The sequence below is a fragment of the Phocoena phocoena genome, chromosome 8 (assembly GCF_963924675.1).
Source record: "Phocoena phocoena chromosome 8, mPhoPho1.1, whole genome shotgun sequence".
NCBI classification, from domain to species: domain Eukaryota; kingdom Metazoa; phylum Chordata; class Mammalia; order Artiodactyla; family Phocoenidae; genus Phocoena; species Phocoena phocoena.
The window spans coordinates 85624575-85641075 of NC_089226.1; the positions used below are offsets into that span (position 1 = coordinate 85624575).

General features: G+C 41.0%; 1 protein-coding gene across 1 annotated transcript in view; it reads left to right on the plus strand.

The window, feature by feature from the left end:
- The first annotated feature begins 1070 nt into the window (after positions 1–1070).
- The window catches only part of CAPRIN1 (cell cycle associated protein 1), a 35648-nt gene continuing 20217 nt past the window's right edge, over positions 1071–16501 (plus strand). The window contains exons 1-5 of the mRNA XM_065881392.1: positions 1071–1208; positions 1799–2008; positions 13678–13740; positions 13854–13940; positions 16210–16448. Of these exons, the coding sequence (XP_065737464.1) occupies positions 1799–2008; positions 13678–13740; positions 13854–13940; positions 16210–16448 (599 nt within the window). The 5' untranslated portion in view covers positions 1071–1208. The remainder of the gene's footprint in view (positions 1209–1798; positions 2009–13677; positions 13741–13853; positions 13941–16209; positions 16449–16501) is intronic.

A 16501-nucleotide genomic window follows, 5' to 3' on the forward strand; every position in this document is an offset into this window, starting at 1 on the left:
TTTCTAGGCTCCCTCAGGATACACTGTGCTAACCAGTATTACTCATTTTATTCCCAGGGAACAGTGGTTTGGTAGAATCCTTTTCTAAATCCCCTTTTCAGGAAATTTAAATTATAAATTGGTCATTTACTGTTGTCATACATTATGTTGCTGACTTTCCCACTGATTATATTCCTTTTAATACATTTTCTTCCAGCACTTGACTGATTATATTCCTTTTAATACATTTTCTTCCAGCACTTGGCCTCTTTTTTGTTCACCGTCCACAGCCTTATTACAAGGCTGTAATAATTCTCTTGGAGAAAAATAAAATAAAATGTCTCGGTTTCATTTAACATTCTTAAGTTTTAGGTAAATCTAAAACAAAAGGAAAAAAGTCTGATTCGTAATACTCAGGCCTGTTGAGTACATGTCATCTTAAGGGAGCTGAATATTATTTTTCACATGAGTCCAGAGTTTTAAGACTTAAAAAATAAAATCCATCTTGCTCATTTCAAACGCGTTCTACAGAGACCTCCTAGGTTACCAGGTGATTGTTTTGTGGGGGAAGTGGCAACTTGTCTTCAGACCTTTCGGGGTGTGGGAGTTTGCATGCTCTGCATACAGAAGGCATTCTAGAAGGTGGGACTGCACCACCCACCCTCACGCACCCCTCACTTGCGGAAACCTTTGCCCCCCCACCCCCCGCCGCCCCGACCCCTCCAACCCCCACCCAATAAGGGCTCTTCGCAGGGAAGTCGCCAGCTCCAGATCCAGCGGCTTGACACCTATTGTCCCCGTTTGGACGTCAAGCGACTTCGCCTGAAGGACCCTAGCTTCGATTTCGCCCAAAACTGTAGGCACCGCTCTGGCAGCCTCCGGGGGGCCGTGCCGAGCTGCACCGGGCGGCCGCGCCCCAGGCCAGGGGCTTGGGCAGGCCGGGCGGGAGGCCGGGCAAGCCCTTCCCCGCAGGCGTTCGCGCCGGGCAGCCCGAGCGGCCGCGAAGGCCCCTGCCCGCCGCTTCTCCCGCCCCCTCCGCCCCAGAGGGCTGGCTGCCTAAGTCCCTCCCGCTCCCGGTTCTCCGCCTCACTAGCAGCGGCTCTCGGTGCAGCGGGGACCGGGAGCAGCGGCCTGTGCCCAAGGAGCGCACGACACTGCTCGGAACGCACCGCCACCTTTGCCCCTTCAGCCGCCCACTCCGGATCTCCAGCGGCCTCCGCGCGTGCACGGTGAGCGCCACCCTGGACCAAGGCGCTGAAGGGGAAACGGGCCGCTGCCCGGAGTGTCCTTTACCTCCGGATCGGCTGGATCTTCGCGAGGGGCTCGCTCCTCAAGTCTCCCCCTCCCCCACCCCCCGGTCATTTCCAATGCCCTCCTTCACCCTTCTCCGCCCCTCAGCCCCGACGTCTTTCTTCCCTCCCTTCTTCGCAGGGCGGCGAGAGCCGGCCCTCCCCGGTGGGGACCGTTGCTTTGGCCGTTGGCGGCTGGCGCTGCGAGGCCCCGCCCCCGGCGCGAGCCTCGGTGCCCCGGGGCGGGTAGGCCGAGCCGGCAGCCCGCGCGGGGGAGGGGCGGGGGGCGGGGCGAGGCCCGTCCGGGCGCCCCGCTGGCGGGTCGCGCGCGCGCCCGCGGCCCCTTCCTGCCCCGGCGGCGCGCGCCGGCCCCGGCCCCGGCCCCGGCCCCATCCTCGTCCCCGCCCCCACTCGCTCGCGCAAGCTCCCGCCCGCTACGCGTTTTGTCCCGCGTCTCGCCCCGTCCGCCGCCTGACTCGCCGCTCTTGTCCTTCCTCCCGTTTTTTCTTCTCTCTCCTTACGGTCTCAAGATGCCCTCGGCCACCAGCCACAGCGGAAGCGGCAGCAAGTCGTCCGGACCGCCACCTTCTTCGGCTTCCACCGGGAGTGAGGCGGGGGCCGGGGCGGCCGCGCCGGCTTCTCAACACCCCACGACCGGCACCGGCGCTGTCCAGACCGAGGCCATGAAGCAGATTCTCGGGGTGATCGACAAGAAACTTCGGAACCTGGAGAAGAAAAAGGTGCCATGAGTTGGCGGGGAAGGGGGGGTTTGATGCTCCGACCCCGACTACCGCAGCCTTCACTCTCCCCGTCTCGGACGCTTCCCCTCCACCCGGCCCCCAGCCCCCAAGCCCGGCCTCCCCAGTAAACCGGAGCTTCGTGCGCAGAGAGCGGGCTCCGCGGGGAGGTGCTTGTCACCTGACCCTGACCCGGACGCGGCGCTGGCCCCCAGGTCTCTTAATGACTCTCCTCGTGCTGGGGTCCGGGCCCTTGGTCTTTGGGACTGGGTTGTGTGAGGGTGGAGGCCTGTGCCGTCGCCGGGCGTAACTGTGCGGTGGATGCCCCTCTCTCCGTGGCCGAGGCCCCATTTCTTCGAGGGGGTCAGCGGGGGAAAATGAAGAGGTCCCGGGGTGGGGGGCGTTCAGGGTCCACCCGACCGCCTCGTGGAGTTGGGGCGGCCTGCGTCCTGTATCCTTGGGGCTTGTCCGCTCCGTTACCAGGTACTTGAGGCCTGCGCCGTGGCGCCTCTTCTCCGTTGGGAGGAAAGTGGACGGAGGATGGCTTCTCCATCCGGCCGTTCTAGAGGAGGTCTTCGATTTGCTACTCCCGCCCTCATCTGACGGGCGCCCTTAACGTTGCCTTCTTTGTTTCAATTGTCTGGGTGCCCCCGCGAGCCTCACGCTCCACTCGATCCCGGGAAGATTTTTTGCAGCGGCTTTTTGTCCCTCTGGGACACTATAAAGAGGGATGGGAGGGAGACTGTACCGATCGGGACTCGGGGGAGGGAGGGGTGGGTCCGTTAGACGGAGGGGCTCGCTGGGTCTCTGGGCACATGGAGAGCGCGTCTAACATGGCGGCGGCTGCGGGGAGAGGGAAGAGCTTTACAGGAGCTGCATTGTGAGCACAAAGCGAAAGCAGAGGGGGAGGGCAGAGACCAGGCAGCCGCCCCAACTGGCCTCCCTCAATCCCCCACCAAAAAGAAAAATCGAGCCACACCCACAATTTTTTGGATTCAGTGTTCAGCCAGTCTAGGTCACACAGTGAGGTTTGTCTTCAAGTTGGCCTTTTGTTTTATGCTTTCAGCGCAGGACTGTGCCAGCTCAGTTTAGAGGGACACGTGTGTGTGTGTGTGTGTGTGTGGATAATTCAACCTTCAGTAAGGTTGGAGGTGGAAAGGGAAAACGAATCAGTAGTACAAAAATGGGGTAATTACATCTGTGACTATTAGGCAAACTTTTGCATTTTACCTTAAGAAAATAACTTTCATTTAATAGGTTCTGCTTGTCTGCCTCTAGTAAAACATTTATTACAGCATCTTGAATTTTGAAGAAGTCATTTTAAAATGTTTAATTAGCCAGACACCTAATAGTGTTACTTAAGATGTTGAGATCGTAACTACTTGGCTAAAATTTGGGCTCTGGGAAATAACTTGAAGAACACTGGTGATATTTAGGCCTTAATTATTTTAATTGCGTGTTTAATGATTCATTTTACATTTTGGGGGGAGTTTTAAAACATTTTTAGAGTTTTAAAATTCTGTCTTTTGTGTGGTTTATTATAAATGATTTAAATAGTAGATTTATCAGTATTAACAAAGCAACAAAAGCATTTTAATTGTTAAGGAGCTGCATTCAAATATGTAATAGGAAAAGCACACCCAAGACCAGTGTCTTCTGAGTCTGCCATCTGATTTAGTTTTTGTAATCTGTATTTGAAATTGAGACTTAGGTACCTTTTAAAAACATCTTAATGCAGCAAATAATCCTCTCAATCTGGTTGTTGCTTGAATGGTTTTTGTTTTCAGAATTCCTAAGAAATCTGTTTTCTTCTAGGGTGGGAATCAGAAGATAAATATTAATGATGTAATATTTTAAGTGTGGACATCTTAATATAGATATTTATATTTTAATGGCTGAAAAATGATTCTTGTAAGATGTTTATAATAAAAATCAAGCACTGACTAGCAGGTACCTTAGTTGTGAGGTGGCTGTTAGATTCTAGTATGTATCTGAAAAAAATTAGAAATCTAGTTTCATAAGCCCTGTGAGGCCCTGAACCATGACAGGTCATTCACATGTATAGGTTTGTATTACTGTATATTGCCTACCCCTCCCCCCAATTATAGAGGAGAAAGTAATGTAATTATTATTGCAGAGATTATGGACTAGGCTAGTAAATACTGAAAAATTCCCTCGTAGTGATGGAGATTTAATGTACTACACAAAGTAAGAAATGAATTTCATATCTTCTGTCTTCTCAGTGTTTGGTTGCTAGATAGCAGAAATGTCAAATTACAGTTAAGTGAGGCGTTTTGGTAACTAATAGACTGAGCCACATGTTAACTAGTTGAGTTGACAGTACTGATGTTGTGACTTAATTACTATTAAAACTGTAGGTTTTACTTTTTGAGAAACTCAAGGCATTTGGGTTTTCCTCTAAGCACATCTAGTTCCTAGTTTAAATGGAATTTTTTCTATATCTAGATGAGTTACCGTATGAAAGGATTTAACTGTGCTTCATTTTTTAACAGTGAGCATTTCTAACACACCTAAAGTAGGATTTATTTTACAAAGTAGTTTTGAACCTTTTTAGAAATGCTTGTGGAGTAAAGGAAGAGACTATTTATAACAGGATTCCTTTTTACTTCAGTTCCTTAAGCAAGTTATATTTGAGTAGTATTTTAGTTTTGACCTTTTCATAGGAGCCTTCTGGACAAAATGCCTTTTTCCAGGGATTCTAAAATCAAGTATTCTAATAAAAATTATTGCTTGATAAGTAACATCACAACGAGACATAGGGAGTTGGAATAATTTTATTGCACTTCATTGAAAAAACAAAGTTATTTGTTAATTTTTTAGTAAGTTGAGCCATTAGAGGAAGGCTAAGCATCTGTCCAGTGAGAATGCATGCTTAGCTTTGATGAAATATGATCCTATTATGTAATGCAACTAAATGGCCTGGTGGTTTTTTGAAATTTGGGCTTATAAAGACTTCATGAGTGTTTAGCATAGAGAAGAAATGCAGCTGTAATAAAAAGTCAAGTGTAAAACTCCATTCACCAATCTTTCACCTGATTAAAGGACAAATAATAATGAATTGAGTGATTGCCTAGTTTTCTTCATCAGTTTCTTGGCATAGAACTGGGCCCTAGGCTATGCAAGATGATATTTTGAAACCAGGTCTTAATTTTAACTCAAGAGAGAGCTCATTTATATGGTAAGATGTAATCAGTTTTGATGTAGAATAGAGGACGTTTTAATAGATGACATTTAAAATTGTTATACTCTTTTCAGATACATTAAGTTCAGACAGTAGTGACTTTGGGAGGTGAAAGATTAATCAGTGTTGTCTAGCACAATGGCCTGGCAGTTTTGTAACCAATAGGTGACCAGAAGTGATAGCCAAAGTGTACTGTTTTTCATACTTCCTAAAGTCATTTTGCTCTTTCTATCTTTGCAGTTAACATTATTCTGAAAAAGGATGCTGTCAGTGTTAGAAAGGATAACATTTCTTTCCAGAGCAATGCAGTATGCCTCTATTTAGAATTTTCAGTGCAGCTGTTGTACAGAATTCTTTTAAGTATTTTGAACAAAAGCATTCATAATTGTTTTATAAGCAAAATCTTTTCTTGGGGATAACATCTGAAGTTTTTGTTGACAGTTAAAATCTCTGATGTGTTGGTTTCTCCATTGGTTGCATGAACTATTCCTCTGCAATGCAGAGGGCAAGATTACTATATTTTGTATTCACCTTGTCACAGAGGAAAAAAAGTATAATGCTTAATTTGTTACTCTCTGCCTGTCTGGGTGTGCTCTGTGAGTGTGTGACAGAGAAGTGTTTAAAATTTGGATTTGGAAAGGAAAAGGTGTGAATTCCATCATGTGATAACATCACTACCTTTTCCTAGAATGAGAGTAGAATCCTAAGCATGATAATGAGAATGTATTGTTTCAACCTGGCCATATTACTTTACTCTAGGGTCATTCCCATGTGGCAGATATTTCTATCAGAATACATTTTGTGTGACTTAGAGATTAAGCATACAATTTGTCATAATTTTACGTAATTAATTTCTTAGTTTACATTTAGAACTAGATGAGGATTAGCCTAGTACTACTTCATCTTTAAAAAAAATCAATAAATACTTGCAAAAGTTTAAACTTACAACAATATGGCCTTAATTTTATTATCATACTATTACAGAATCTAAGATATTTTAAGAGCTTAAAGCCATCTGAGAATTTATTCCAATTTATTTTACAGAAGAGGAAATTGAGATGCTCATGTAAAATGACCCAGGTTGAAATGGGTGGATTCCAAGGTCTCTTGTAATGTTTTAGAGGGATAATTAGAATTTGTAATGCTCTGCAACGTAAGTGTAATTTTTCATGTTTAAGCTGATCCTGTAGAACCAAGTAAAGCCTTTTACTTCAAATACTTTAATGTTAAGAGTTCCTCTGTTTAAAAACGCTGGAAGCAAAAGAAAAAAGCTTTTTATTTTTTCTTTGATAGACCTTTATTAACGTCTCATTGTTAAATTTGTGTTTGTAGGCTGCCTAGGTAATGGGCTCCAGCAACTAGCAGTACAGCTGAAGTCCCATTGTACCAGGTATCACTGGGACATCCCTATTGTTGTAATGAAATGAACTCTTAAAGTTTAAACTCTGAAGTTTCTCTTTGTGCTTAGGTAAGCCCCAAATGCACATTTGCCAGTCTCCTCAAATTTGGTATGTTATAGACCAGAAGATGTGGGGATAGCATCACCAGTAGAGAAATCAGAGGTGTGTCAACCTTTACATCTTAATTCTTGTCTTGCAAGCTTCTGGATATTTTTTAATAATTGGTTTCTTTTGGGGGAGGAAATGAATAGTATGTATGCAGTAGAGACGAATGAGAGGAGTAGCAGAAGAGAATGTCAGCCAAAGTTGGAATTATAAGGTGCTTGACTTCTCATCTTTTTATTTCTCCCACTAGCTATATACCAGTGCTTTTGTTGGATAGAGCATGAATGTAAAAACATAGATGAAAGAGACCTTATTGAGCAGAGTTCAGAATTGGTATTTCCTGGGGAAAGGAGAAGGTATGCTTCTTGACCATGCAGTCTGCTTCCTTTAACTTCTGGGCTACCCATTGTCTGTACACTTCCTTTACATTTTTATATTGCCTTATGTTCTTACCTTATGTATTTTTCTAAATAGGTGGTAAGCTGCTGGAGGGCAGAGACTATTACTAACATCACACCGTGCCTTGCATAGGGCATATGCTAAATCAGTATATGCTAGTTTGGGTAAATCATTACATAGAAGTATTTGTAGCTTCATCAGTAAAACCGTGTTAAAATGGATTAATCCATGAGGGGGAAAATGCTTTTTGTACATTTTGTACTGTTTACTTGCACTGTTTTTTATTGAAATGGGATTTTTCCTGAAGGATTTTTTTAAGTGAGTAAAGTTGATGAGTAGGTAAATAGGTTGGTATTTGAATCATTGTAAATTATTAGAAATTTCATTGCATTCCCCTTAATACTCTTATCCACACATAGAAATAGCTGAAATATACTTTAATCATTGGGAAAAAATCTTTGGTCTCCATTTTAAATGAATTACAGTTCACATCTTTCTACATTTATATACTCCCACCAGAGTATATAAACCAGTTGTACCAACTCATCCTAATGCGTAGTTTGGTTAAAGCAACTAATAATTCAAAAGACACTTGTTAAGATTATCTATGATCATTTGTTTTTCTTTTCTTTTTTTTTTTTTGATCATTTGTTTTTCAAATGCACAAGCTTTATTTAGACTTTATAAGAATATAGTTCAAAGTAGGTGATGCTGAAACTCTTTAAATTTTTTCATTTTCCTGCTAGGGTGCTTCCATTCATTCAGATTTAACTACATATTTACTGCCGTAGACAAGGAATGAAGGTTTTTACAGAAACTTTTTTTTTTGTCTTTTCAGTTGGACAAAAATCTTGTCAAATTAAACTCCTGGTTAGTTATCTGCCTGAAAAATTATCTTACAGTGGGACCTTAGATAATATCTAGTTTAGCATCCTTTTTCTGTTCTTCAGTGTTCAGGAATCCTGCAGTCTTGACAGGTATTCATTGAGCTTCTGCATTAATCATTCTTCTAGGGCCTGGTAGAATGCTCATTTTTCAGTGAAAGTCTATTTCATTTTTGGACAACTCTTTAAGTTCATGATGTTAGAGTTACGTCCCTGCCACCACTGTTTAATACTTAACTTTGTTTTCTGTAACAACTCAGACTTCTGCATGTGAAGGTTTCCAGCATTTGAAGAGAGCTGTTATGAATCATCAATGGATTGTACTGTATGTTCTCTCTACCTCCCTTTAAAAATTGAAGAAACTTGATTCTTACTACCTTTCCTGTCTTCTATGAATTTTACTAACAACTAAGTCTCAGTTGAATTGGTGGAAGGTGAATTGGAGGCAGGGTCAGCTGCCTACCACTGTGTGGGCAAAGTCAGAACTGATGTTTCTAGGTGAAGAACAGGAATGTAGGGATTGGGGAGTTGAAATAATGTGTAGAAGGGCCACTGAAGATTATGGGAAGATGAGAGGAAGAGAAATCTTTGTCTTCCTGTGTTTCCATTCGTCATTCCACAGGTTCTTTCAGTACTACAGAAGTGATTTATTTGGCCTGGAGACGTAAAATAATTTAAGATATAGCTAGGCGTTCTTACCACTTTTGTTATTTTAGACTTCATTTTTAAGTATTCTGCCTCAGTTTGGAGATCCCCTTAATTGAGAACAAAAGTTACATAGTTTCCCAGATAGTGGAGCTAAAGTGTTGTCTCTCCTAATCTTCCTTGTTGTGACTGTTTACAGTTGTCTAGTTGAAGAATTTTTGGTTTTTTGGAGTCTGTCATCTCTTTTGCCATTTCTTTTGAACTGTTCAATTTAAAAATATTTTAAAAATTATTCATCTGTGTAATTTCTTGGTTATCACAGGCAGGAAGTCTCTGGAGAACAGCTATTTTGGATATTTATCTTCTGGCACCCTCATGGCACTGTAGTGAATTTTTAAAAAACATTTCAATAAAGTAACTTTGGTGGTGATGAAAAAATCTTTGGGAAGAATGGAGGATCTGGGTGTACTGTGATTCTGGAGAAGGAAAAGGAGGAAAACAGCAGCAGGAGGGCAGAAATGAAATGTAGTGGTGGCTGGAGTACAGAGTGGGCAAGTGTTGAGGCACACATAATTTTTCTGGGATACATGACCTTAGGCAAGTTATTTAATTGCCCTTTCTTTCAGTTTCCATTTAGATGAAATGTGATTGATAATAGTGCCTCCCTGATACTTTAAATTTGAATGTGGTCTGTCACATAACAAACACTGTCAACTATTATAGGCAACAAAGAAACAGGAGAGTAGGACTGGACAGCACTTGTTGGGACAATTATTTCTTAGTACTACATGACTATATAGTCTTTTGACATTTACTGGGTAATGTCTGTCCCACTGCTATCCCATGGTTCTGCTTTAGAGACTCTGATTAGTCTGGAAAATGGCCTGATTTTTTATCTTGCTCATACGTGGTGCTATAAATGAATTTTTAATACATTCAGGCTGCTCAGTAGTTGAAAAAGGAACCCTAAATTGAATTTTCAGTATAGATATTTCAAGGTAGAATCTTAAGAGGGCAGGTTTCAGTTATATCAATATTGTGGTAGGCTTTCTGATTAAGATATCTGATGCTAGAAAAACGACTACATTCTCCTGGAAAAAAAAAACCTTAATATTCATTTTATGTGGATGATATGAGTAGTTAACAAATTTGTCTTTACCACTTTATAAGTTAGGAACCATGTTCTAGCTTAGGGAAGAAAAAAAGCTGTGTTTGTCTGGAGTCCTTTACTCCTGTCTTTGCCTCTCTGTTTTTGTTGTGGTTAATGCTGGATCTGTCAGTTTGACAACCAAGTCCTTATTTATGTAGTGACTAAGTTCATACTACCAATTTTAACCCCAAATGAACAATTTTTCTACTTGTATTTAATGCATAGATCTTTATTTTGGCTGCACAGAGGTCTTTTTGCATCCTTTCTTGATGACAGTATTCCATGAAGATGTGTACTATGAAGCTGAGTTTCACAAAGTAGCTGCTTTCTCTGTTTATTTACCTCTTAACCTTCCAGTTATTGCTGTGTGACAGATTACTCCAACACTTACCTCATCGCATCATGAGCACAGAAGATGCCTGTCAGGGATTCAGACAGGGCATGCAGCGGGGTTGACCTGCTCTATGATGCCTGGGGCCTCAGCTGGGAAGACTCAGCCTTGTTTACTCACATGTCTGATGCCTGGGCTAGGATGACTTAACACTAGGATTGCTGACCAGAATTCTTATATGAGACCTGTCTTCATGGCTTAGCTTCCTCATAGCATGGCAGCCTCGGGGTTATTGAACTTCTTGTGTGATGGCTCGGGGTTCCAAACATGATTGGTTTTAGTGGCCAGCAAACAGGGCAGAGATGCAGTGCTGTTAATGACTCAACCCTGGAAGTCATACGGGATTACTTCCGCTGTACACTGTTGGTTGGCGTCCACTAATAAAATGGCAGAGGAATTGGATTAGTTCTTAATGGGGAAGTGCCACGGTCACATTGTAGAACAGTATGTGGGAGCCATCTTTAGAAAATGTAATCTGCCGTATATCTCTGGGTTACATGAATAGTAAGTTTCCTATTGTGTAGAAAATTGGAGCTTTTCTGCTATAGGATATCTTGTCCTAGGATAATATAGATTCATACTCATGGATTATTATAGGTGAAGGTCCTAACAATATCCTGAAATCTAACAATCTTAACATCTTTTATATAGCGCAAGATTTTAATTTTTTATTATATGTCTATTGCAGAATATCTAAGTGTACAAAAAAAGGAAAAAGATTCCACCTATAATTGTACCACTCAGGTACCATTCTTAACATTTAAAAAAATCTTTGTTTTTCATACGTATATGTGTGTGTGTGTGTGTGTGTGTGTGTGTGTGTGTGTGTGTGTATGTGTATATATATATATATATATATATAGGCATTTTTCAGGAGTTTTAAGTTCTCGAGACATTAAATGACAAAGTTAAAGCTAGGTATAGGGCTTCCCTGGTGGCGCAGTGGTTAAGAATCCGCCTGCCAATGCAGGGGAGGGACATGGGTTTGAGCCCTGGTCCGGAAAGATCCCGCATGCCACAGAGTAACTAAGTCTGGGCACCACAACTACTGAGCCTGCGCTCTAGAGCCGGCGAGCCACAGCTACTGAAGCCCGTGCGCCTAGAGCCCGTGCTCCGCAACAAGAGAAGCCACCACAATGAGAAGCCCGCGCACCTCAACGAAAAGTAGCCCCCGCTTGCCACAGCTAGAGAAAGTCCGCGTGCAGCAATGAAGAAGACCTAACGCAACCAAAAATAAATATTTTTTTTGTTTGTTTTGTTTTTTTGTGGTACGCGGGCCTCTCACTGCTGTGACCCCTCCCGTTGCGGAGCACAGGCTCCGGATGCGCAGGCCTGGCGACAGTGGCTCACGTGGGATCCTCCCAGACCGGGGCACAAACCCGCGTCCCCTGCATCGGCAGGCGGACTCCCAACCACTGTGCCACCAGGGAAGCCCAAATTTATTTTTTTTTTTAAAAATCTAGGTATATAAAACTATCCCTTGGGCTTCTCTGGTGGCACAGTGGTTGAGAGTTCGCCTGCCGATGCAGGGGACGCGGGTTCGTGCCCCGGCGGAGCGGCGGGGCCCGTGAGCCATGGCCGCTGAGCCTGTGTGTCCTGAGCCTGTGCTCCGCAACGGGAGAGGCCACAACAGTGAGAGGCCCGCGTACTGCAAAAAAAACAAAAAACAAAAAACTATCCCTTGTGGGATATGTAGGACATTCACTGTGTATTAATGTCCTGATCTAGCAACAGTTTCCTTGAAAAATGTATAATACCATAAAAAGGGAAGATAATAAATGCAAGGTATAAGCTAATAGTAGTTTTTCTTTTGCCTGGTTGCTAGAATTTTAACTGTGTACTGACACTAAATTTCAGGCCCCCCTTCTGTCTGCATATCTTCTATTTGTATATTTCTAAATAGTGGCATGCAGATTATAACGCTGTTATTACATCCTAAATCATAATTAAAAGCAAATCTTAACTTGTTTTTTATTTCTTAAAGAAAAATTAGCCTACCCTTTTAAAAGAATGAACTGTCTTTGTTCCATCCTCAGAGTGTTTGAGGCAGTTGAGCTTATCTTTTGCACATGGGGTTAGGCCTGTCATATCAGTGTAAAAATCTTGATTTTCATCTGGTAGACTTGAATTTTATATGTGTTTAGTTGGAAGCTTGTTGATTGTGTAAATAGTTCACCTAAATAAAATTGGATAGTTTCATCATCCTTTAATGTTTTAATGATTGTATTGATTTTATTTACCTTCCGTATAACTAAGGAATTGTGATAGGCTGTTTCATTAGGGTAGAATGGCTATAAAAGTTGACTACTGTCTTTTCTGCCATAAAGAAAATGGATCATTTGACCTAAAACACCTTTCTAGCATTGCTTTTAAACTTGTTTCTGTGCCTCTGAATTTTATCAGACCCTTACTTTGTATTTGGTTTCTTCATTATTTTATTATTGCTAAGGGTAAAGTATTATATATGTTTGTAATTTATTGTGATTATTTAATATTTTATTTTATTTTTTAAAAAAATATTTATTTATTTATTTGGCTGCGCTGGTTCTTAGTTGTGGCATGTGAGATCTTTGTTGTTGTGTGCAGGATCTAGGTCCCTTACCAAGGATGGCACCCCGGGCCCCTGCATTGGGAGCATGGAGTCTTAACCACTGGACCACCAGGGAATTCCGCCCGCGCCCCCCCCCCCCCCCGCCCCTCAATTTAGATTTCAACTTATTAAAACAATATCTGAATTTTTAACTGTGCTTCAGTACCTGAGTATCTCCGCGGGGGGGGTGGGCAGGGGGTGCTTATCTAATAGTAGTAGCCTAGGAAACCTCCAAAGTTTTCAACTTAGGGGTGGGGGGGGAGGGAGATGATCTTGAACCAGAGGCTTAACTTCTTTCCCCCCTTGCACATTAATTACATCTGTGAGAAAATAACAAAAGAAAAGCTGTTGACTAGTGTACTGTGCCTGTAGGTGATATGATAGCTTGAAATTATTTCAGTTCAAGGAAAATGAATGAGGCATATCAAAGACAATATGCATGTGTGTTTATTCAGGAAAAATAAACTCTTTTATATCACTTACATGAATTCTTTGGCAGGGGGAGGGAGGGACAAAAATTTAACACTTAATAAAATGTCTGATATGCTCACTTAGGTGTAACTGGGATTTTCACCAAATTGTGGCCCTCACTTATGTGGATGAGTATTATATGCCTGGGCCATCTGATGCATATCTTTTTTGAGAAACCTAAAAAATAAGCAGTGTTTTTTTCATTGGCTTATAATAACAGTATTTGGTATCATTCAGCATGGCTGGGGTATTTAAATTCATTTTTTAACTCACAAAGCTATTTTATATACTGACTTAAACTGTATTATATCTAAAAAGTATATTTATGGCAAGATTTGAGACAAACTTAGAGAATTATGTGGGTTTGTTATTTTAGCATGGTTAAGCTGGTATATACTTTCAGTATGGAATATAATTTTTTTTCTTTTAATATAGGGCAAGCTTGATGATTATCAGGAACGAATGAACAAAGGGGAAAGGCTTAATCAAGATCAGCTGGTAAAGATGTTATATTTTTATTAAGATTTTATGCTCATTAATTTTAATAGGAAAATTAATTTTGTGTTTCTTTGTGTTTCCAGTAAAGTCGGGTTCTTTCTTTGTTATTTTAGGATGCTGTATCTAAGTACCAGGAAGTCACAAATAACTTGGAGTTTGCAAAAGAACTACAGAGGAGTTTCATGGCATTAAGCCAAGATGTAAGTAAAAAATAGCATATGTTTATGAAATATTAAAAATGAGGAGGGCAGAAAATTTTGTCTCTTCGAGTTTTAATTCTTGCATTACTGTTGATAAGCTCTCTGCAAGGGGGAGAGGATTGGATCCAGTTATATCTAAGATGCTTTCCAATTCTGTAAAGTTTAGTGTAACACCTGAAAGATGTCTTTTAAAAGGACTGAGTTTCATATATGACAGACATGTATCGTTGGTTTAAAAAATTATTTATGCAAATATAACAGCCTTCTGTATATATGGGATCTTCATCCAAGGATCGAAATCCTAGGTTGGTTGAATCTGCAGATACAGAGTGTGGACTGTAAGGGACTTGGAACATCCATGGAGTTTGGTATCCACGGGGTGGGGGGGGTGGTCCTGGAATCGATTCCCCTTGGCTACGGAGAGATAACTGTATAAACGTGATAGACATTTATCTTCCATGTATTCTTTTATGCCTCATGACTATGTTACAATCCCATTAACTATCAGAAAATAAAGAAACCTGTTGATATAATGGGTAACTACTTTCTCCATAGAGATCTTAAGGGATGTGGCCGACTAATATATTGCACTTGTATCAACTCTTGATCCAACAAAGTGGTGTGTTTTTCCCCAAACATCTTTTGATGTGACAGAAGCCTTTGGGAACAGGATAAAATTAAATATGAGCAAAGTCAAATAATTTGTTGAAAGTTGAGACCAGAAAATTGATATCCTTCTGAATTAGTGTTAGCTTATTTGGAGAAAGGCTTATAACGTTGAAATTTAAAGTTGTCTCTGATTTGGTGAAATGAATAAACAAAACAGTTTATTATGTGATGAGAGACAATGCAGTACAGAGATGAAGAGTTCTGACTGGAACCAAACTGCCTGATTTGAATCCCGATTCTGCCACTTTTACTTAATAGCTGTATGACTTTGAAAGAGTCTATACCCGTATCAGTCAGGGTTTTCCAGAGAAACAGAGCCAGTAGGATAGAAAGGAAAGGATGGGAGAAAAAGGGAGAGGGGAGGGGCAGTAATAGTGCCTCATTATGGGGTTGTGCTTATAACAGTATTTGACGTATAACTATTTCATGCACTTAATATTATTGTTACTTATTAAATTTGATTAAAGGTGGAAAATATTGATACCCCTCAAAACAGAGTAAGGGAAATTTAATTTACACCCAAGTAGGGATTTGTTCCACTTGGCTTAGATCAGAGCCTCAGGCTTGATGAACCCAGTCCAATTTCTTGTTTCTGATTTAAAAAAAAAAATATGGGTCACAGAAGTAGAATTGCTATATACAATTTAATATAGAATCTATTTTTGAAGCTACTGTCACTGTGTAAATGAAAATACTTGTATCCTCCTTTGCTTCTTTTTTTAACACTGGTGTTTTCAGGAACTTTTCACTGGGCCTTTAACTTCATTGGCAGTCCTTTTATTTAACTCTGATCCTTTGTTGCACTTTCCACAGCTATTAAAACACTTTTTTTGTTTTGGTTCAAGAGCTTCTTTAACCTAGTTCCAGCCTACCTTTTCAAGTCTTCATAGTCTTCCCTACTTGAACTCCTCGTTTCATCCAAAGTGGCTTTCTTTATTATCTTACTTTTGCTTTCTTGACTTATTTTCTCATTCCTGCCTTTCTTCCTAGAATGGAAGTGGTGGATTGTTGGGATGAGTAGTAGGTTTGACATCTTCCTGTGAGTCAATAGTAGGCAATTGAAATTAGTATTTTGAACCATTTTTTCATAGAGGTAGACATAGATAAGATTTTTTTTTTATTGTGGCTGTTGGTTGGGTTTCTTTTTTAATTGTCTCAGAACCTTAATTAAAATTTTTAGTTTTTATACTTTTTATTATGGAAAATTTAAAAACTAAAGAAAAGACTATAATGAGCTCACATTTACCTATACCTAGCTTTTACAGTTACCATGATTTCATGGGCAATTATATTTCATCTATACACCTACTCCCTTGCTCCCTGCCTGCTAGATTATTTTGAAGCAAATCCCCAATATATTGTTTCATTGATACCATTTCCATAGTGTAATACCTTCTAGGAAAAGATGTATTTTGAATTTCCAGCAGCTACTTAAAACAGATTACTTATTAAACTGTTTTTAAGTTGGGAGTCATTCTTTTGTATATCAGGGTCTCATTTAACTCAGTGAATGAAATATGTCTTATTTACATTGGACCTGAAATTGATGTAAAGGAGTTTCGTAAAACTTATTTCTACGTCTGTTTATATTCTTATGCAGATTCAGAAAACAATAAAGAAGACAGCACGTCGGGAGCAGCTTATGAGAGAAGAAGCTGAACAGAAACGTTTAAAAACTGTGCTTGAGCTGCAGTATGTTTTGGACAAATTGGGAGATGATGAAGTGAGAACTGACCTCAAGCAAGGTTTGAATGGAGTGCCAATATTGTCAGAAGAGGAATTGTCGTTGCTGGATGAGTTCTACAAATTAGCAGACCCTGAACGGGACATGAGCTTGAGGTATAGTGGTATTTGATAATAGAAATTTCTAAATGTTGTGTTGAGTAGACAAC